This window comes from Ambystoma mexicanum, chromosome 4q, assembly GCF_040938575.1.
Source record: "Ambystoma mexicanum isolate Mex_15411 chromosome 4q, UKY_AmexF1_1, whole genome shotgun sequence".
Classification (NCBI taxonomy): Eukaryota; Metazoa; Chordata; class Amphibia; order Caudata; family Ambystomatidae; genus Ambystoma; species Ambystoma mexicanum.
In genome coordinates this window covers 429,455,045-429,478,437 of record NC_090928.1, presented here as the reverse complement: position 1 = coordinate 429,478,437, position 23,393 = coordinate 429,455,045, and the positions used below count along the sequence as shown (strand labels likewise).

Sequence of the window (23,393 nt, the reverse complement as noted above, 5' to 3'; positions counted from 1 at the left end):
ATCTAATAGTGTCTTCAAGCACCTTAAAGTGAAGTGGGCCTGATGTACACAATTATTTTCCTGTGGGAAAACCCCAGTGGCAGAGGCTGAATTGTAATGGGAAGCGGTGTACATTTTCCCCCAAATTGGTCTGGGCAAGCGAGCACAGCAAGCGTTGATATTGTGCATTTTACAGCACACATTTCAGAAAAACTCAATAAAAAAACATACAATTTATAATCAGTTCTGTAAGGGAACACACAGGTTATTCTGGCAGGTGCGCCATGTCACCAACAGTACACAGGAGTGTTTAACTACAAGTCAAAAGAAAAACAATGACGCATGCCTCAATATATGTCAGCCTTGCTCTGTAAAGCACATTTTTATACTGCCTGTGCCCAAAGCAGCTCATGACGGGTGTCAACACAATATGCCACTGCCGCCCGCTTTCATGCTACCAGCCTATTGCCCAACAGTACAAGTCAATATTGCCCTAAAAAGCTCGCTTCCATTAAGTCATTGCCCAATACATGCCAGCATTGCCCTGTAAGACACATTTTCATGACGCCACAAATACATTATAGCTGTTTATGACCACAACACCTCATATTACCACACTAACGTATGGCTGTAACAGTTTTCCTCTAGTTGTATTTCACTGCTCAGACACTTGGACATCCCACACATCGCGGATACATAGCCTGGGATGCTGGGCTTCACAGACTAGACACGCATGATCTTTTCTGCCCATCTGAGCAGTCCTTTTACTTCCTCCTCTATTTTCTTCCATTTATATGCTGATCTTTTTTCAAATTCATGCATTGGCTAACTTTTAAATTCCTGTCCGAATTTAGTTTGTGTCTTTCATCGGACACTGTGTATCTCAACTTGAGCTCTCGTACTGCAATTTATGAACATGTGCTCAATAGATTTAGATCCATAGGTGCTGGCATGCACCTGCTTACTTATAGAGACACCCACTCCAATATGGCGCCTCTTCATACTGCGACCGCATAGCTAGTCACACAGAGTCAGGCTTTGCCTTCGGGTGGGTTCCCGCGAGATAATATATGCTGCTTCAAGCTGTGTCTCGTTCAAACGTATGGTTGCCTTGATATCGACCTCTTGGACAGACGCGGCACTTCCAGCAACTGCATCGACAGGAAGGCAAGTACAGACTGGAGACTCCCTCCGGGCAAGATATCGTACTTTTAAATTAATTCTCAGAGGGTAGCTATATCCTGATTCTAGCATTTGTGCTTCATGTCATTTTAGAGCAATTTCTCTTCCTCTGACACGTCGGGTCTCCAGCTTCACTCCTGGCGCCCCGATCTATATCCTAGACTCGCTACTCCTGCCCCTACTAGGATGATGCAGGGCTCAACTGGCTACCTCGTAAGTGTATTCCATATTTGAATTCTGGTGGCAGGGATACTCCTTAGCTTTCATTTTCATAATCCTGACCCATACAATTTATCTTTGTGTTCCTGCTCTAGAAACTTCACTGGAAGATCACCCTCAGAGCTTTTTTGAGCAACTTTCTTCTTGTGCCTGAAGAGAGTGAATCAATTCAGGGACAATTCATGCAGACCCAGCTACCACATCAGGTAGACACTGCTCTCTCTATATACTTGTGCTGGGAATTATTGTACAACCATTGTGGCAGGGGCAAAGCCTCCACCAAGGTCGCAATGTTGCAACTGACATTCCTCACTCTGAACCAAAGTAACCTCTGCTGCAGGAGAAGTGCGCTTTCCTTCAAAATGCTGAATAAACCGAAGATCCTGGGCTCACAAACGTGGTCTTCAAACAAATGATCTGGCTGAGCTGAGAATCTGCCAAGATTGATGTCTGAGAAGAGCAACCTGTCTTGCCATCCAGACAATAGCGGCAACAAAATTGTTACATCCACGCTACTGTTCTGCATTGGGAACCGGAGGATGCTCATTGCTGCTATGGCCTACACACGGTTATGACACTGACACATAGTTACACCTTGCTGATACATACTTGCACAAGTCGCCATTCACAGGTGTACCGCTGGTTGGGAACACACTTTGTCCCAGGCTTGGGGGCTTGTGGCTCATCCAATTATAACCAAGGACCCTAGGGGTGGACAGTGGGGGTCATCGACCAATCACAGAGCTTGCTCACTCTAACAAATTCCAAGTAACAACTTTTTGGGAATGGCAAAGCATACCATGTGACAATACCTCATCCAATAACAACGCACCTCTATAGGCTCCTATAAGGGACCTACTACTCAACCGAGTGAAGATAGGTTTTTGAGACGGTTCCCAAGAGTGACACCAATTGTGACGTCAGATGTTATCAAAACTGACCTGCTAGCCAGTGGCTGTTGACAGATGCATGGACGTCTTCCATGTATGTGATCACTGTGGTGCTTGGGCTGTAATAAACTGCAGTAATTCCTTGCCTCTTGTGTGGACCAGGTATTTTTGATTGGGCAGGGGAAAGGAGTTAGGCCTTCCACGAGTCTGCACCTGCGGGCTCCCAGAGCAGTAAGGCCAAACCGGGGGTCCGCCCCTAACACCATATTACACTATTTTTATCTGGTAGTAAATTCTTTACCTGATCAAATGTCTTTCCTGACTTCCTAACTACAGCAAGGTACTGTAGTAAGCATTCTCAGGACCAGTCCCACCAACTTTCTTGGACCGTCCGCAATACAGACATCCTGCTAACTTCCATGAGGAGTGTTTGTTTCATTCTTGACAAATTGAGGAACATGTTCCGCACTTCCAAGGACTTGGTATCCAGTGAAGATGTTGCCAACAAAAATGTCAGTGAAGAAATGGTGATGGAAATACCTCTACAGTGAAAAAATCACCAAGCAAAAAGTAGTCAAAAAATGTAGCCGAAAAGTAGATAGAAATGCAGAGCTGCTAGGTTTAGTGGGCTTGTGAGTGATTGACTGGTGTAGGGTTAAGGTAGGGGTTATGGTAAGGCTTGGGCTAATAGAATAATGCTTTTGGATAAATGTGAAAGAAAGGGATATAGAGGATGGAGAGGGCTGGTGATGTTGGAGTAGGATAGGGGTTAAGATAAACCTAGCTGGTAGTGCAGTGCAGAGTAAGCATTAGGGAACAAATAACAACTTGTCATTTATATAGCGCTTTTATTCAAAGTGCTTTACATACTTTTAAAATAAAATTATTATTATCCAATCCAAATTGGTACTCATTATATTGACCTCGGGAGGATGAAATACTGTTCACCTTGCCGGGATTTCCTACTGGCTACTCATACATTTTAGAGTTGTGGTAAGGGTAAGGCTAAGGTTAGGATTACAGCAAGGGTTTGGGTTAGGGCAAGGGCTATGGAATTATTGGCGAGCTGATGATGTGGTTGGAGTAAGGTACACTGTTCATTTTCTATTTATCTGGTGTTTTGTACTGATTGACAGACCAATATAATACTTTAGCGTACTAAAGGGCTGGCGTTGGTTAAAGGTTTAGGGTAGAATAAGGGTTTGAGTAGATTTAGAGTAAGGCTTAGGAATTAAGTTAGGGCAAACTCGGACTGGCCTATTGGGCAAGAAGCCCATGGCTGAACCAAAAACATAAAATGCTGATTTAGGACCGTTTTTTTTAAATCTAAGTGGGCCACTTTTTTGGCCAATTTGAGCCAGTTTGCTGAGTTAATTCACTCGGCGACTATTTGTTTTAACCCGTGTTGCTGAATTCATATTCTTGAAAATGCACAAATTGCATCACACTTTACCAAAATCACTTCCCCTTGGTTACTATTCAAACAGTGTCACAAAAGGAATTAATTGCCATTTGCAACTGTGGGCCACTTTTTCATTGGTGCCGAGACAATTTCATGGCCCAGTCCGACCCTGAGTTAAGGTGATTTTGGAGGTTATATTAGTGGTTTAGGTCATTGTTAGGGTTACAGACTTGTACTTTTCTGAACTTAAAAATAACTTTTTTATCACTGGCAACCAGAGGCGTTGCTAGGGGGGAGAGCTGAGGGGGCTATAGCCCGGGGTCTTTTGGTTGTAGCTCCGAATAGAAGCTCAGGGCTACAACCAAAACGGCTAGCTAGCCCCGAGTCCTGACAGTACTGACATTAGCGTAGCCCTAGATCGTTTACAGACTTGGCAACACACATGCTGGCTACATTTGCACAGTTTACATTGCTTGTATTGAATGACTACATTTTATTAAACAAAAACAACTTTTTTGCTGACTACTTTTTCACATGATTACATTTTTGCATGTAACTAAGAACTTTTAAGGAGCATATTTTCAATAAATGACACTGTCACCAGCTTCCGTGTCAGCAAGGAGATGGGGAATGCGCATGATATTGTTTGGGCGTGGGTCCTCAAAGTTGTCCCCTAACGTCACTATCGAGACTCTTGTTGCAGCTGCAGTGGGGTTTTGGCCAGGAAACCACCTGAGTTAATTTCCCTTACACCCAGTTAGTTGTATTCTGAAAAATCCTTCCAATTACACACTGAAACATTGGCAACTGTAGTGGTTTCTGAAATCCACCGTGAACAATGTTTTCATTATTTTAAAATATACATTTGCACTTTCTTTAGGGGGGATGAATAGTGCTCAGCAGTGGTTCATCTCACTATTGAACAAAACATTTTTAATGAACAAAGTGTGCATTCTGACCCTTGTATGCACCACATGGGGTGGCCAGTTTTTCACTCCTTTCCAGTCTCCCAAAGGAAAGGCTTTTCTCCCCTGCATTGTCAGGAATCACTTTCACTTCCCTTCTATACAGACAAAAACCTCTAAAAACAACTTCTGGAGACTTAAAAAAAACTCTAGGGTGGAGATACAAGTAGCCGATTTTATGTGAAATTCCACCTTGTAATACAGTAAATACGGTACTATTTACGCCCGATGGTATTCCAGAGGTTAATACGCCTAAGCCTGCAACAGAGTGGGTGCTAAACCAGGTGGTGTTTTGCAAATATCTCATGTTTTAGTGATACCTCCAAGGCTGTAATGCGACCACTCTGCCCAATGCTCTGGGCTAACGAATATTTAGCACAAGAGTAGCACCCCATCAGACATAATTATAATTGTTATAATTATTAATTCATAACGCACTTAAAACAAACAAGTGGTTAATAAGCACAGGATCGAGATTCGAACTCGTGTTGCACTGCAGCATGAGACAGAATCACCACAGAACAAGGCAGATCACGCAAGGCAAATGCATATTGCCTTTACTCATGCTAAGAAAGATAGGAGGTGATTTTTTCATATGAAATTCTAGATATTTATTTATTTATTTGGATTTGTGTAGCGCACATCTGCCCGTGGGCATCGTGGCGCTGTTACAGAATGCTCACTTTGTACAGGAATACGTTACAGCAGGTAAGTACATACAATACATTACTTGGTACAGGAATACACTACAGCAGGTAAGTACATTCAATACATTCCATTCCATACATATGTATAGGAAAGGTAAAGAGACAGGTTTGTTGAACAGAAGGGTTTTCAGCTGTTTGCGGACTGTGGTGTATGATTTTTCGTTTCTTAATGCAGTGGGTAGAGCGTTCCAGCTTTTTGGCGCTCAGTGTTGGAAGCTGGACCCGCCAGCTTTGCTTTTTTTGAATTTGGGTACATAGATCTGGTTGGTCAGATAGGATCTATTGGGTCTGGTGGATGAGTTAAGGGAGATCCTTTCGGATAAGTAAGGAGGGGCGTCATAGGATAGGCATCTATGTGTGATGGCCATGGTTTTGAAAAAGATGCAATCTTTTACTGGTAGCCAATGGGCCTCTTTCCTGGCCTGCGAGATGTGTTCCCTTTTGGGGATACTCAATGCAGCTCCCAATGCATTGTGCTGTGTGATTTGCATTTTGTTTATATTTTTGGCAGAGGTGCCCAGGAATAGGGCATTGCAGTAGTCCAGTTTGGTGCCTACTGTGGCTCTGGCTATTGATAGGCAGTTTTTGGTGGAGAGGAACGGTTTAACCGCATTGTTTTCCTTAGTGGTGAGTGCGGCAGAGGAAGCTATGGCTTTGACCTGACGTGACATTGGGCCTCATTACGAGTTTGGAGGGAGCCATGCCCTTAATAAGGACATGGCTGCCTCCAAACTTGGGTCCGGGTCCGTGGTCCCTGAATGGGGAAATACCGGGTCATTCCGACTTTGGAGGGCCCGATATTTCCCCATTCAGGGAACCCAGACCATCCCATTCCCATTTGAGCCCCCATAGGGCTCAATGGAAATGGGGAGCATGCTAACAACGGGCCCGTTAATGACGGGCCCATTGTTAGCATGCTGGTCCCCTCACGGGACCCGCAAAGGACGTCTGGTCTGACCAGACGTCCAGAGTGGGTCCCACAAGGGAACCTCGTAATGAGGCAATACGGGGTTAATAGCACCGGTACCTTTACCGGCGCCGTTAACCCCTTACCGCCTCACTTGTAATGAGGCCCATTGACATCGTAGAGTCAAGGTATACTCCTAAGGTTTTTACTGATGAGGAGACAGTGATGGTGGAGTTGTCAATATTGAAGGTTTTGTATTGAGGTGGGAGTTTGTTTAAGGTTTCCTTTGTGCCTACTATGAGGATCTCTGTTTTGTCTCCGTTTAAACAGAGGCAGTTGGCAGCCATCCAAGTTTGAATGACTGCGTAGATCTTGGTTAGTGCTGCGGCGTCTTGTTCATAGATGCCTGTGAGTGGGAGTAGGACTTGGGTATCGTCGGCATAGTTGGTGTAAGCTATGTCGCGACGATCAAGATCATTGAAGAGAGGGAGGGTGAATATATTGTACAGTGTAGGAGCTGTACATGAGCCTTGTGGGACTCCACAGTGGATGAAGGTCGGGGTGGCGCAGCTGGAGTCTGAGAAGACTTTCATGAGTCGACCCTTGAGGAAGGAGGTAACCCAGGCGATGGCTTGGGGAGAGAAGTGGGCTTCATTTTTCAGTTGCAAGCCTAGGATGTCGTGGTTGACCAGGTTAAAGGCAGCGGACAGGTCCAGCAGGAGCAGGAGTGCCAGTTTACCTTTGTCCATGATGTCGCTGAGTTGTATTTTGAGATCAAGTAGGGCAGACTCAGATCCGTGTCCTGGACGGAAGCTTGATTGTCTTTTTCCTAGAATATGATTTTCTTCCAGATATTGCTGGATTTTTGTGTATGCCACTTTATTCAAGATCTTGAGCAGGAAGGGGATGGTGGAGGTGGGTCTGTAGTTGTTGGCATTTTCTGGGTTTAGGGTTGTTTTTTTAAAAAGTGGGCACACCCATGCTTCTTTTCGGCTGTCTGGGACTGAATTAGATTTGAAAGAGGCATTGATAAAAGACTTTAGGGACGGTGCAAGTGTTTCTGCGCAGTCTTTGACTAATTTGGCAGGGCAGGTGTCGCCTTTGCAATTGGAGGGCTTGATTTTGTTCACAATATCTATTATTTCTAGTTCGGAGATTTCTCCGAATTTGAAGGGTGTGGTTGGGTCTTGGGTAGTCTCTGTTTCAGTCTCAACATGGGAGGCTGCTTTAAGGTGCTGAGTGAGATTTTTGTGGTGGTCGAGAATTGTTTTCTGCAGGAGCTCTATTTTGTTTAGAAGGGCAGACTGTCTGGTGTTGCACCATGTTTGATCTTTGACGATCTCTTGGGTCTTGGTGACTGGTGTTGATAGTTCTTTGTAAATGGCGAAGAGTTCTTTTGATTCCAAACTGGCATTGGAGATTCTCTCATTGCATGAGGTGGATTTGGCTGTAATAATGGCTTTTATGATTTCTTGATATTATCAATGAGAATTTGCAGAAATAAGAATGTGGCCTTCCACAACATGGAACCTCTTGTGGTGGCATGCAAATAGTTACTCTGTGCTTTCTCCAGTAGTGACCCTCTCCAGGACTACTTGAAGCAGATGCTGCGAATCATCACTATCAGACCGCAAACACCTAGTAATACCGGTTATGTACCAACCGGCCTACCTGCCCAATCACAACCCACATCGTCGATGGGCGTGGGCAGAGCAGTCACATGCAACATCATATAACTCCGCCAGAGAATCCTATAGGGAGTCCACGTGCTGATGCATCCCTGAACTCGGAGAGTGTGAAGATGCACTCAGGGGCACGTGCCACAGGGTGTATAGATTGCGAGTCAGGAGCAGCATAGTTCTTAATCGTCACTTCCTGCCTCAGCAGTTGGAGGATGCTGGATCTAATCCAGATTCCTGAAACATGTCACTTCCTGCAAAGGGGGTGCTGGGAGCGAGACAGATGGATGCGAGTATCCGTAGACGTGGGAAAATCCACTAGGGCAGCCACAATCCAAAGCCCTCTGTAACTTGTAATGCAGGTAGGCCCTGCCCTGGGCCTCTATTTTAAATCTCACATCCACTGATGCCATATAGCAAGGTGGGGGCTCAGGCCCATCTCACTGCCAACATACACCCATTTATCACGTAGTTTGGCTATACAAGCTGATGAGTAATAAACCACTGAAGCCTCAGCAATGGCAGTCAGGGAGATCTGTAATCTCTTTTTAGTTTTGGCTATTTGATGGTGCTGAGTTCACTGCAGTCATAACTTTTGGCATGGGAAATGAAGAAGGAGAGCTAGGATGTGAGGACGGACACATAACCTGTGGGTATTGTTTGATATTTTAACCCAGACATTGACTGCCTATGGCATGCTGGTCCCTGTGCAAAGCCCCCTGCGCTTCAGGGATTGCCCTATAGCCCCATATGCAGTATTAAGCCTTCCAGGGATCTCTTTGATCTAGTGTGCTGCTTTAAGATGGATGACAATGTTATATCTAAGCAATCTCCTGCAAGACAATGGGTTAGATGCAGTTTGAAAGCAGGTTCTTGTGTAATAAAAATGTCTTTACTAAGTGTGCCTTCAACCACTTGATTTATAAGTAATATGTGTGCTCTAGTATCTGTTTCTTGCACTGAACCTCTCTTTAAAACAAACATTGGCAAAGGCACCAGTTTTCACTCTTGTATAGCCATTCGGTAGCTGTTTTCCAGGCACTTCTGTAATTTATCCCAGATACTCGCACCATTTTCCGTCTGTTGCCATATTATGGGCAGATAGTATCATTATGGCAGCGACTGGCAAATGCCGCATGCCTTCCCAAAAAGCAAAAGCCCCCCCTTGCATTCTCCACATACACACAGCAGACATTGGGCCTCATTACGAGGTAGGAGGTAAGGGATTACCGGCACCAGTAAAGGTGCCGGTGCCGGTAATCCCTTACCTCCATTTTCCGAGGTCCCTTAGCAGATCCCTTCCTTAGCGCCTGGGCTGACCAGGTGTTAAGGACGGGACCCGCTAAGGGACTTCAGAGCTAATAACGGTACCGCAAATTGCGGTACCGTTATTAGCTCCTTCCCCATTCCCATTGTGCCCTATGGGGGCTCATTGGGAATGGGGAATGGTTCTCAGAATGGGGATTTACCGGGTCCTCCAAGGTTGGAATGACCCGGTAAGTACCCATTCCGAGAACCCGGACCCGGTATGCGGTAAGGGGGTAGCCATGGTGCTAACAGCACCATGGCTACCACCTACCTCGTAATGAAGCCCAATATCTTACTCATCCAAAAGTCAATAATGACTCGCCTGTCGCGAGAATCCATTTTGAGGCATGACTAATCCATCAAATGGACCACCCTGAAAGAGTGGTCTGTGGGAAGAGGGGAACAATAGATAAGGGTAGTATGCTGGGATGGAGTGCTTGAGGGGAAACCTTATAACAGATGTGTGTGGGCTGCTCCGGAGGCTTTCGGCCATTGGCCGTAATTTGAAGTGAATTAGGTCTTGGGTGCCTCAGGATTTAGTGGAAGAACATGCTTGTGAACATATTTCTCAGAGATAAGTGTTAGGCGTGAGATGCCTACATTGGATCAGGTGGGTGTTTCATGCTAATGAGAGTGTCATGTCATACACGACAAACAAACAACACTGGTGGCATCGAGCCGCGAGGGAGCACACCTACCTATGTAGCAGTGGGCTCTCACTCTCCATTGTGTGCTGTCATGAACCGCCTGCGCAGTAGAAGGCGTGAAAGGGGAGGGGGCTCCGTTGCACTCTTTATCGGGAGAAATCGCAGCGGTGAACGGATGAGTCGACCAAGCAGCTAACAAAACAAAGTGCTCGAGCCTCAGCAAAGTTCTACAATTCTTGAACCTCATGCTACAAAAAACCGCTACTTAACCATTCTGATCTCCACACTTGAAGAGGCTCCTGGGCACATCTCAGGGCCACAGCGGAAACATTCTCCCGTTCATTCTAGATCTTCTTCCACAGCAACAGAAACTGACATCACAGGAAACTGGCTGTTACCATGTTCACGCTTTCTCATTCAGCATCCAAGCTGATCCACTGCCTACCATTACACACGCTCCCCTGCTTATCGAATCATAGTCCCTCTATCACACTCTCATTGTATCTTCCCAGTGTGTTAGCTCTATGCACCCCCTGTGCGTCTTGTTTTCCTTTCTTCTTCCTCCATGTTATGATCTGGTTACTCCAAGCGGGGGGCACAATACGCCATTTTTTCAGACAAGGTACCACTGCTGCAAGACCACTACAGCGGTGAATGGTGCAATGGAAATTCTTAATAACATATCACATTCCTGGAGATTATTTAATGAATGTTTCATGTCTTTTGGAAGAGAAGCATGCTTTAGGAACAGCCAGCAAACAAAAACTCCCGTCATCGGAGAGTCGTCCTTGAGCAAGGTGGATCTTAAGTTATATCTGACCTTTGGCACTTTTTTCTAGCTCCCCCTTGCATCGCATTGAAATGTATCCAAGTGTCAGTTAAAGCTGAGGTCTCAAGGTACCCTCCGGCGGCTTCCAGGCACTGCTTATCGGCTACAGGGGGTTATTACTTTTTCTCTGGGGATTGAATCCTAAGGAAGGAACTGTGGGAGTGGGAATATTTTGTCATGTTTATTTGGGGGTACCCTGTAAAAGCTAGGTAATGCGAGGGAAGCACCTAGCACTTTGGAAAGGATTTTTAAGGGCCTTAATGCACCTTGAACGCTCAGCTGTCTTTTCTGTTGGATGGCGCATCGCAGACCAAGGAATTGGCCATCTGTCATGGAAGGGGTAAGGCACTGGGGTAGCCTTTTCACAATTATGTTTTTCCTTCCCCTAGTAAAAAGGGATTGGAGGGTCATGCAATAGTTCCATGTTTCACAAGACCGCCATGCCTCTTGCTGGCAAGGATTAAACTGCCCTGCCCGGCTTCTCTCCGCACACATCCAACACTCTCAAGACCAAGAAGGTCCATAGATGGGACTCTAGCTCTACTCCAGTCCCGACTGCTCTCCACTGAATGCGCTGACCAAGGCCATGGTGGCGCGCCTCACTGATTGACCAATTGCCATTCTAAGAGCACCACTGACACGAGGCCTGGGCCTTGCCTTATTGATCCCACTGCCAATGTTAACATCTGTCAGGGTTTATTTAGATCCCTGAAGAGAGACGAGATCATTTCAGTGAACTGTGCCCATGTCTTATTGGTTTCCATTAACGCATCAGCAGACTGATTTTAATTTGGAAGTGGCCAAGGCTTGGCAGACTGCTAATGGAGTTGGTTACCACTAAATAACTCTGACACTCTATCCTGAGAGTTTACAGCATCTATGGTGCACACAATTCTCTTCTGGGCAAAGCCTTTTGCCAGTTCTGCCACCTGCCTAGTTCAAGTGGGGAGAATTGAATTTCTTCTAAATGATGCAGGTTGTTTTTGCTGTACTATTAGAATGTTAAAATGGGGGTTTGGGGAGGGGGTTCTGAGCCAAAGAGGGCCTCTACAGGGAAACTCCTTTCATCCGGGGCCTCGATGGGCAGACCCCACAATGATTCACACCTGCCCAGAACAGACATAGGAGAGGGGTGATAGTGTGTGGGTGAAGATTGGGCTGGGCACAATGCAGGGTCTAGAGTGCTGCAGAGGCAAGGAAAGGGGCAAGATAGAGTGCCTGGCGTTTATTATCAAAAATAAATAGCTATGAATGAGTGAAGCACATTTATATATGGGTATGTTACAGACTAAGCTGTTGCAGAGGGACTAGTGTGTGTGTGTGTGTGTGTGCGCGGTTACATTTGCTAAACAAGTATTCACAATGCCAACAGTTTGAACTTTTTTGTAGACATGGGAACGGCACTTACGAGGCACTGCCGTAGTGGTATTAGCTGGCCATTGATAGTAGCAGGTACAAAATGGTGCACTTATCTGGGCATCTAATAGCAGTGCCTGGAAAATACCTAATACTTATACCCAAGCCAAACATGTTGGCTTTGCCAGTGCTTTTTTTAACAGGACTTCAGTGGAAGATACTCACAGTTCTTATAAATCGAGGGGCTTAAGTCAGACCTGGTTAAGACAGTTTTATTGCATCACTAGCGTGTTTACAACTCCAATTAATACATGAACTCTATGAAAACTGCTTTTTAAAAAAACTTGACCGCACTAAGGGCCTAATTCACAGAGCGTAGTTTCTGTGAATAAGGCTCTTAGAGTGAAAAGTTTGATGGTGCGTACCCTTTGTTTTCTCTCTCCTCACGATTCCATTTCCTCTTTGCTCTCTTATCTTGGCTGGCTTCCCTTTAATAATCAACTTAAATTTAACTTCCTCTGTCTTGTGTTTAAATCTCTTCATGATCTCGCCCCCTTTACCTTTCCCCGCTCCTCTCGTTCTACGCTCCCTCTCGCCCCCTCAGATCTGCTGATCTCTTCCTACTCACTGTTCCCCCGTCTCTTTGTGTCCCTTCTCGTTTCTGTTCCTTTCAGTTCCTTGCCCCCCCTGTACTGGAACTCTTTCCTCTTACCCCTCCTTCCGTTCCTCCTTGAAATCTCATCTTCTTCATCCCCCGTCCTGTTAACCTCATTACTTCCCTCTTACTCTTCCTTTGTTCTGTCTCTCTTTTACAGTCCTCGGTAAATTGTTCTTCATATTGTTTTTCATAGAGTGTCTCATGTTTTGCAATTATGCTTCCAATTCATTCTAATGTATTCTTGTTTTTGTAATGTAAAGTGCTTTGGCGTAAAGCGCACTATAAATTTAATATATACAAATACAAAGAATTCCCATGAGGAGGTATTTTGGGTGGGAAGGGCAGCAACTGGGTGGGAAAGGCCATAGGGTTTTGCATGGCCATGGGCAGTCAATGGGTGGGCGAATAACCAAACAAAACACCTACAAGCTTTGTGTCCCTCCTCATATGCCATTTCTCCTATCTGTACTCTAATGCAATAGTTTTGGCTTATAGGTGGCGCTAAAACCATGCCTAATAGCCCAACCTAAAAAAGGGGCATGCTCATTATCCTCATTGCAAAAATATCTTCAGCCAGGGGAAATGGCCTCTTGATGTTGTTTCAAGACACTGTACCAAATATAGCTGTTGCAGATTTGCATTTCCTGACGCTAGGCTGGGCGTGTCACCTGAACCATGAGTCTAGAACTGCTCATTGTTTAAGTTCACCTGTCTCTCTTCTCTGTCCCCCCAGGTGAAGGTGATGGTCCGCATCTGCTCCGCTGTGGGCAGAGAAACCGCCGAGTCCAGCTCCTTCCTGAAGGTGGACCCCCGCAAGAAGCAAATCACTTTGTACGACCCCCTGTCCTGCATTGGCCAGAATGACTTCCCGAAAAGGGGCAGCCAAGTGCCCCCGAAAATGTTCGCTTTTGACGCCGTCTTCCCACAGGATGCGTCTCAGGTAGGTGGTGCGTGGCCCTGCAGAAGAGGGGCGGGGCCTTAAAGCATGTAATACGCCCAGCCTCCACTTCCAACTGCTGCAACATTAGCAATTTCGCAGTGGCATTTAGTTACGTCAAAATGGCGACTTGCATGAAATATGGTTGCCAGCAATGACGCTGCCATTAAATCAGCACTCATTAAAGGGAAGGGACGTCTGTTTGTAGTCTTGGAATTAAATGAGGGTCTTAATATTTTATATGGCCCATAAATCTCGACGCAACGCACGTTGGGGTAGGGTGGAGAGGGGAGGGGGTGTAATGCACTGCTGTCTGTCTGGAGCTCCCGTTGGCTGCAAGAATGTTGGAATTCATGAATAGGAAGGGAGCGCAGCGCACACTGGCCGTCTTGTGCGCAGTGTGTCTCCCCAGAGACCCGAGCGCCATTGTGCGGCCTCTCAGCGGTGTTTGTTTTGACATTTTTTGGAATGCAGCATAGCATACCTCGGGCATTTCCACCTCCGAAAAGGGCCTGTCTTTAGAATTCCAAAATGGCGGCTTACATCGAGAGAATATTTGAAGTAGCTTTAACTGGCTAAATCCGAGGAACGCTTAAATATGTTTCTTGGAAGAAAGGGAAGCAAAACGCTACGCGCAGACATTTTTTTCGAGTAAACCAGAATCAAATTTTTTCTTGCACATTTTGCCAAATGTGGATGTATTCACCTAGAAATCATTATTAATTCCCATCCGAAGCCTCCCCCTGCATAGCAACGTGTTCTTTAAAATAAAGAGAACTTTAATCTGCTTATTCAGCAATAATCTCCTCTGGAGCGTCTAATTATGGCAATATTTCACACCATGACATTGAGTTGTGTGATCATTTAGATGGCATGTGACATGTGTTTATATAATGGGAAAGATAATGGGGTCTCATTACTGTTTGTGGGGCCGCAGTGTCCCATGTCACGTGATGGAGTGAGCGTCCCTGAATCCACGTCAATCTTGCTTGGAAGGTGCATGCTCTACTGTTTTGTCCTTAAACCACGTGTTATGTTATTGGGCCTCATTATGACTTCGGCGGTAGCTATGCCGCTATTGGCGGCATGGCTGCCGCCGAAATCGGGTCCAAGTTCCCAGAATGGGGACTTACCAGGCCATTCTGAGTTCGGAGGGCCCGGTAATTCCTCCCTCCAGGAACCCGGGCCCGGACCTTCTCCATTCCCATCTGAGCCCCCATAGGGCTCAATGGGAATGGGAGAGGGTGCAAACAACGGGCCGATTACGAGCGGCCCGTTGTTTGCTCCCTCTTCCCCTCGCGGGACACAGTAAGGACGACTGGTTTGACCAGGCGTTACTTACCCGGTCCCGCGAGGGGAGCTTATAATGAGGCGGAATGGGTTTAACCGGTCTGCCTCCTTTAGCGGAGCCCGTTAACCCGTTCCGCCTCTGTCGTAATGAGGCCCATTGTGTTTGTATACACCGTTGCATGCAATGCAAGGTTGGATGAGTAAATTCATTGGGCCTCATTATAACCCTGGTGTTAACCAATGGCGCTATTAGCGCCATGGTTAACGCCGGTAATTTACCGGATCCGCCATGGTGATATGGGGAATTACAGCCCCATTACAAGGTTGGCGGGGCGGTAATTCCCCATTTACCATTGGCCCTTCCCCATTCCCATTTTTGCCCCATAGGGCTCAATGGGAATGGGGAAGGCGGTAATTACGGTACCGCAAAATGCGATACCGTAATCACCTTCAAGGTCCCTTTGCGGGTCCTTACCTTAACGGCTGGTAAAGACCAGCCGTTAAGGTCGGGACCCGCAAAGGGACCTCGTAATCAGGCGTTAAGGGATTACCGGTACCGGTACACTTACCGGTAATCCCTTAACACCAGGGTCGTAATGAGGGCCATTGACTTTGGAGACTGGTGAGAAGTGGGATGCCTGCGGTAGGGCTCGCCTACATAAGCCTGCGAGACTGGGGCTTCCCTGGCTCTGAAAGTGTTCTCCAGGGTGATTAGCAGGGCTGGTGCAAGGGATTTTGCTACCCCTGGCCACGGGGTCGGGTTTTGAGCTTCTATTAATAATGAGACACCCATTTAAGGCAGTGCCCTAGGCGGCTTGAGCAAAAAGGAAAATTCCATCGTTGGGCTTATTTCAGTTTAATTTAATTTTGTTTTTATTGTGTGGTATCCCGCTAATCAGAACCTGGCATAATCACCTGAAACCGCACACGACTGCCCCGTGTCACCTGCCTGAGACCAGTGTTCCAAAGCATTCGACCGGGGCTGCAAACCTTCGCCTTCTAGCTTACCGCCCATAAATGGGGGATACACAATGTTGTGATCCAAGAGAATTAGGCTTTTCTGATAATAGACACATTTATAATTTGTGTAACCAAGTTACAGAAAATGTGTTGTTCCTTACGCGCCCCCCCCCCCCACACACACACACACACACTATTTGCCCTCGCAGTACTGAAGAGACTAGAGTTGGATACAAATTGGAGGGCCACAGTTCACACACTCTCGCAGCTGGGGCATTAACCAACTGAGCATGCTTCGAATATTTCACTTTCCCAAATTCAAACAACTCGCTCTTTTTAAAAGGAATTATGGGATTCCTTCACCCCAGAAGGAAAAAGAATCCACCAACAGCGGTCATCTAGAGAATGATAGTGACTTTGTTGGCTTTTGCTGCTAAAATGCCTGTTTCTGTACATTTGAGATCCATACCCTGCTTGCGTTGCTGAAATGTTCTCATTGCACAACTGTTAGACTTGGCCTTGATTGCTATATTCCACCACCTTCGATGGTCTAAACTTACCCAAACGTTGCCTCAAACATCCAGCGAGTTGCAAAGTGCATCTTCTAAGCAGACGTGGTACAGTAGGCATTTAACTACTGTGTGCTACTCCTAAAGCATGTTCCAAAGCAGGGATCTGCAACCTGCAGCTCTCCAGATGCTTTGGACTACGAATCCTGCGATCCTTCACCACTGGCTGTGTTGGCTAGTGTGTTATGAGATGTAGTCCAAAACATCTGGAGAGCTGAAGATTTCAGACCCCTGTTCTAAAGTATCCCAGCGACAGTACAAGGAGGCGCACCCACCATTCAGTGCATACAATTCCAGGGACAAGCTGTGGTCTGGTAGCTTGGAAGATGACTGTAGGAGAGAGAGACACACAGTTTAGTCATGGCTCCCTGATGGGACCAAAACTGTGTGATATTTAGCAGATCAATGTCTTTCCTTGTACCTTGTTTCTCTCATCGTGTAAAATTGTGAGTGCTTAAATACAGGCGGATGGCAACATGGTTGTAGAATGTGTGCAATGATTGTGTATGGATTCCTAGACGTTTGGTTGCACGCATTGCCAGCAGGGCCATTTGCAGGACAAAGCAAGACTAGGTGGCCATCTCAGCTGCCACCACCCAGATGGCATCAGACTACCCCTACAAGCATCAACTGTTCCATCATGGCAGGTTGTGCATGGGCGGGAACAGGTGGGATGCACGGGTGACCGAGTGGTCAGGTGAACATGTTATGGCCCAGGAAGGCAATGTTCATGCTTCCATTGCAACTAACAATTTGTTTTCTTGCATAGCGCTTTATCCCAGTCTCCACCCACTTCTAAGTGCTGTAATAACAGGTGTTATTAGTATATCATCCCTGGGAGCAGGAAGGGATGAGGGAGCCAACTTGAGAGTTGCAGGCTGGCATGTCTCGGGGCGATCACTTGGCCCACGAACTCCACAGCCCCGATCCACACAGGTGCACTCGCCTCGCTGAATTCCCGTTCAGATCATCTGCTATTGCAGCAAAGTAGCGACCTTTAAGAACAATTCCTTCCAGATTATTCAGAGGGCAGTTGGGGAAGCGACCCTCCTTCGCTTTCAGATGATGTCTCAAGGTCTCTTCTCGCAAATCAATTTGGAACTACGAGAACCCCCCACTTCTAAAATTCCAGGACAACAGCACAAGAATGATCTGGTTTTGAAGGGAAACACACCGTGCATGGAAATAATGTAACATTGTGTGCTTCCTCGGAGGTTTGATAGCAAGAATGATATTTAAGGCAAGCCGGAGCAGATTCCAAGCACGCTTATTTTAGAGATGGGGTCTTTGTGTTCGTTTGCATGCCTTTATATAGCGCCGACATGTTTTGTGCAGCTTCATCCGAGCACTTTGTGATCTCTGAACATACAACGATCAACAGAGCCTTTACGAAAATGCAGAGTATTTCAGAAAAGCGAGCGCTCTGCATGAAAGGGCGAGATGACCTGAGTGCATGCTCCCTGAAGTACTCACCAGGGTGCACTCGCAAGTTACCACGATTCACATGAAGCCATGGCAAACATGTTCAATGCTGATCTCTCTGAATATTAACTATGCATTTTAAAACCATCCTCCTTCTCTTAAGAGCTGAATGTACGTGGCAGGGTGGTTGCAGTGGGCTTTGCTGCTGTTTGGAAGATTGTCCAGGCGTAGGCCCAGGCTGGCGTGCCTCGAAGCGCCTCTGTGCTGCGCTAACCTTCTCTCTCTTTTCTGCAGGCGGAGGTGTGTGCGGGGACGGTGGCAGAAGTCATCCAGTCGGTGGTGAACGGGGCTGATGGCTGCGTGTTTTGTTTTGGCCATGCCAAGCTAGGCAAGTCTACACTCGCATGTCATTGTTGGCATTGGAACGAGTCCTGTGATCAGTCGTGGTGCAAATCTGAAAACTGCCCCAAAGGGAAACTACTCTTTACCGGTGGGATTAGTGCACATTGAGCAAATAACAAAAAATACAAATGGCATATTTTCCTTTCTGAAAAGTTTCAGTGCACCAGTGCACCATGGGAGATGTGTACAAATCGTCTTCGACCGGGAGCATCCCCTTCTCTGTCACATTTTTAAAGAAGTGCGGGAATGATTTGCACCAATAAAAAAAGTAATATCTGCAACTTGTTCCTTTTTTGGTGCAAATCTGTCTAGCTATCTACGTGCTCTGCGTAACCAAAGGAAACACCTTTTTTGCCATGGGAAATTGAATGGGAGTAGATTGTATTATTTTCCTAATACATTTTGAACCATTTAATGGAATTATCCTAAAATCTCTAGTTAGGGGGTTATGCCAGACATTCTTTATGGAAAGGTTTATGCAAATTTGTCCATCGAGTCATAAGCTATTAGCAATAGGATTTTGGGAAAAGTCAATGCAAGTTGGTTTTGTCTCAACTATTGGGCATGGACCATCACCCTATATTATGAAAGCCTGGCACTGAGGGGATGTGAAACAGTTCAGATATTCCACAATGTATCCTAAAATGTTTTATATAATTTTTGCAGCAGAAAAAAGCAAACGCCCAGGGTGGGAGCCCAGAACCAGTTAACCTACACGTTTCACCCTGCAGCAAGATTAATCATGTTTGTTGGTACTAAATGAATTGCCCCCGGGGACAGGCACACCAATCCTAACACCTACAGTAGCCCTGCTCATCATCATTGTGGCCTTGAACTCCCCACCACGCCACCCACCTACAGGAAGTGAGTCTCTCCTGGCACAACATGTTTCATATTGACAAACAGGGAAGGCTCAGTGAGTTGCCAGTTTAAGTCTGGGATATTTAGATGCAGGTCAAGTGGTACAGGCTGCGCGGCTACGTTTATACACCAGAAGTGAATAGAGAAAGGTACTTAAAATTGCAGACTATGGGCACGAATCATGGAACGTTTGCCTGGTTCAAAGTGAATTTGCACTGCTGAAAAGTGACTTTGCACTGCCAACACAAACCCTGATTCATGGAACCGTGCAGAGTGTATTTTTTGCAACGCAAAATCCGGGCAAAGTCAGCGCATATTCATTTTTGCAGTACAAAATGAGTGCCCCAAACTCACAGGACTCCAATGCATGAAAGGCAGTGCCCCTGCCCCAAGCTCACAGGACCCCAACCTCAAATGAAATGCAGTGCCCCAACCTCACAGGACTCCAATGCATGAAAGGCAGTGCCTCTGCCCCAACCTCACAGGACCCCAACCTCACATGAAAGGCAGTGCCCCAACCTCACAGGACTCCAATGCATGAAAGGCAGTGCCTCTGCCCCAACCTCACAGGACTCCAATGCATGAAAGGCAGTGCCCCTGCCCAACCTCACAGGACTCCAATGCATGAAAAGCAGTGCCCCTGCCCCAACCTCACAGGACTCCAATGCATGAAAGGCAGTGCCCAACCTCACAGGACTCCAATGCATGAAAGGCAGTGCCCCTACCTCACAGGACTCCAATGCACGAAAGGCAGGGCCCCTACCTCACAGGACTCCAATGCATGAAAGGCAGGGCCCCTGCCCCAACCTCACAGGACTCCAATGCATGAAAGGCAGTGCCCAACCTCACAGGACTCCAATGCATGAAAGGCAGTGCCCCACCTCACAGGACTCCAATGCATGAAAGGCAGTGCCCCACCTCACAGGACTCCAATGCATGAAAGGCAGTGCCCCTACCTCACAGGACTCCAGTGCATGAAAGGCAGTGCCCCAACCTCACAGGGCTCCAATGCATGAAAGGCAGTGCCCCTGCCCTAACCTCACAGGACTCCAATGCATGAAAGGCAGTGCCTGCCCCAACCTCACAGGACCCCATCCTCACATGAAAAGCAGTGCCCCAACCTCACAGGACTCCAATGCATGAAATGCACATGTGGGTGCATGCCGTCTCTCTCTGCCAGGATCCTACGCGTAGAGTATAATCGGCCAACGGTCGACAAACACCTCGACCACTCAAAACGTTCCCCAGCAGCCCACTTCCATGACTGGTCGCAGTGGAATGTGTTATTCTACCCCAGGAGCTGTGTGGCTTCTGCGCCAATACGTGCCCGACGTTTCACCTTGAAATCTGAAGGCCTGTGACAATGCTGACTACAGCGCCTCGTCTTTTGTGGATTTGTTACACGCGGTAATGAGAACACTCGCCATCCTTTGCTCTGCGAGAAAATGGCCTCCTTTAGTCGCGCTCTTCAAAGAGTTCCACTTGGCGCTGCTCTGCTTACAGATGCCTCCCTGCTCTGGGCCCTTCGCAGTGCTGGGGGAAATAAATTATACGTTCATGTTCCACACCGCGAGAAGTTAATCAAGCTCGACACCCTGAGCTATGAGGCTGCCAGGCTTCCATTTGGCGTCCTCTTGGAGGGAGAGGGGAGATGAGGATAGCACGGGTCGTGTGTCCTGAGATCTCCTCTGTTCCTGTAGCCGGGGCCATGTGTGGTCAACGAAGGACATTGTCTGGGGTTATTTGCCGTAGTTAGCCGGGGTTGGCGCCACATTGTGAGCCAAGCGATAGCGCTACTGACAATCAAGCTTCGTGAACTGGCGCAGACACCACAAGTGCACGCCAGAGAGATGGCTGCGGCAGCCACTTTTCTCATGTTTTATTCCCCATTCCATCCTGAAGCTCAGCTGCAGACATTTCCCGAAAAGGTATCAAAGGCTTCAGAACACAGCCCTTCAGATGGCATCTGCCAGCATATACAAGCAAGAAGGGCACCAAGTCACGTCTTGATCTGCTAGCTCTTTATTGCCACAAGGTTGGCATTGGAGCAGAAGGCACTTTCGAGAACACTGGTCATGTCACGTGAAGGAATGAATTCGGAACTCTTTGAGGCTGGGGGACCAAGGAGGCCATCTTGTGCATGCGTCTCGTGTTGTGCTTCTATCTTTCTGATGAAGCCTAGCCTGTGTTACTGCATTCCATTGCCAGGCAGTGCGTGTGTACCTAGTCGACTGTGGTTGCACGCATTGCTCGCATGTGCAACACCCCACAGGCTAGGCCAGTGACATGCCCGGGTCCATAACACGTCTCCATGTTTGACTCGATGTAGCCGCTTGCCTGCTAAAGACATGGACCTCTGCATCCTGGATGCATTCTTTAGTGAAGGCGTATGGCACTGTGGTTGGTATCTCCCGCTTCCACAAAGCAGTGAAAACTCGTCTCAAATATTTGCTCCCCCACCATTCCTTGTATGTTTGTCAGGGATCTGCACAACAATGAGGTTTATAGGACTGTAACTGTACCCCAAAGGAAGAGTGATGGAACCCAGTCGACGAAACTCAACTCTACATTGTTGGGTCTACCAGGTCTGAAGACCAAGCTTTCAGAGGTGAATCTGCCCCTTCATCACCACGATATCAGATCATCTGAGCGGGGTGCTCCAATCAGAGCTCCCCCTCTCAGGCTCTGGGAGGAATGTGAAGTTCAGGAGAAGTGTAAGGACTGATGTGCCCGCCATGCACAGATATGGGCAATGATCAGCCATGCACAGATATGGGAAATGACCAGCCATGCACTGATATGGGCAATGATCAGCCATGCACAGATACGGGAAATGACCAGCCAAGCACAGATATAGGAAATGATCAGCCATGCATTGATATGGGCAATGATCAGCCATGCACAGATATGGGAAATGATCAGCCATGCACAGATATGGGAAATGATCAGCCATGCACTGATATGGGCAATGATCAGCCATGGCCAGATACGGGAAATGACCAGCCAAGCACAGATATAGGAAATGATCAGCCATGCATTGATATGGGCAATGATCAGCCATGCACAGATATGGGAAATGATCAGCCATGCACAGATATGGGCAATGATCAGCCATGCACAAGTATGGGCAATGATCAGGCAGAGTGTTTGGAAACCAAGACTCTGATCCTTGCCACTAGCACTGTGGCATCATCAATAGTGCATCACCAAAGCACATGTGCACACCTAATCACACTCTGCTTTCTGCACATGAGAAATGGTGCATGGAAAACAGGTTATGTGTTTTGGGAGCAGGCCTGATGCTGCAGGTTTCTTTCTTCTCTAATTCTGCACCGTTTTCAATGCTGGCTGCATTTCCGCACGCCGCTAGTTGTAACCGCTTCTAGGGACCTCGTCTGTGGATACCGCTGCACACGCCTCAGCATTGTGCTCTTCTGGAACTGAGAACAGATTGCCTGTCTCGGTGGAGCCCGGGGTGCGATAGAGAAATCTTCGGGATTGGGAGGCTTCAAGCTTACTTCCTGCAACTGGCCGGCACCATAGGTTGCTCCCACATCTCCCTGCGGTCCTCAGCCTGAATTGGCTTGGAAATCATATCGATGGAAATAGGTTAGTTATTCAATGATAATGCCCTTCTCAGTAAATGAGCACGTTGCCTGCCATCATCCAACCTTGGCTTCGGCAGCTGCTACTTACGGGGGCTTACATGGTTGTTGGACACTTAATCACTAGTGTTTGTGGCCCCAATGGACTCTTGGGGTTATGTGTGCTGCAACCCTGAACACTGAGCAAAACTGATCTGATCATTCGAAGAATTGTTGGCATCAATGTACGCTAGAGAACTGGGAAACTTAATTTACTTCACTAGAACATGTGCAGTGCCATGAAAAGGGTGAAGGGGCGCCGAGTGGATATCGATTGCTTGCAATGAGGCCACAACCAGCCACGCTCAGTCGTCCGGCAAGGATGGACAAAGGCAAGTTGGCAATCGGTACTGGTAGGAAAGAGGCAACAGAGGGCTCTCGTTAGCTGCCAATTGGCCAAGAAGCCACACACACGCCCGATGGGAGTGAACAGCAAAAAAAGAAAGAGAACAGCATTGATAATAAGGCAAATAGGATAGGGCGGTCTAGTTGCCCTGAAGAGGACGTGCAGAAGAGAAACAGCAAGATTCACAGTAGGAAGGCAAAAGGCCAATGGTTTGAAATGCCAAACTCTCTACCA

At 47.0% G+C, this 23,393-nt stretch overlaps 1 protein-coding gene across 1 annotated transcript in view; it reads left to right on the top strand.

Moving 5' to 3' along the window:
* KIF26B (kinesin family member 26B) overlaps positions 1–23,393 on the top strand; it is an 876,378-nt gene that overhangs the window by 705,072 nt on the left and 147,913 nt on the right. Inside the window, exons 6-7 of the mRNA XM_069608003.1 lie at positions 13,462–13,668; positions 18,201–18,290. Of these exons, the coding sequence (XP_069464104.1) occupies positions 13,462–13,668; positions 18,201–18,290 (297 nt within the window). The remainder of the gene's footprint in view (positions 1–13,461; positions 13,669–18,200; positions 18,291–23,393) is intronic.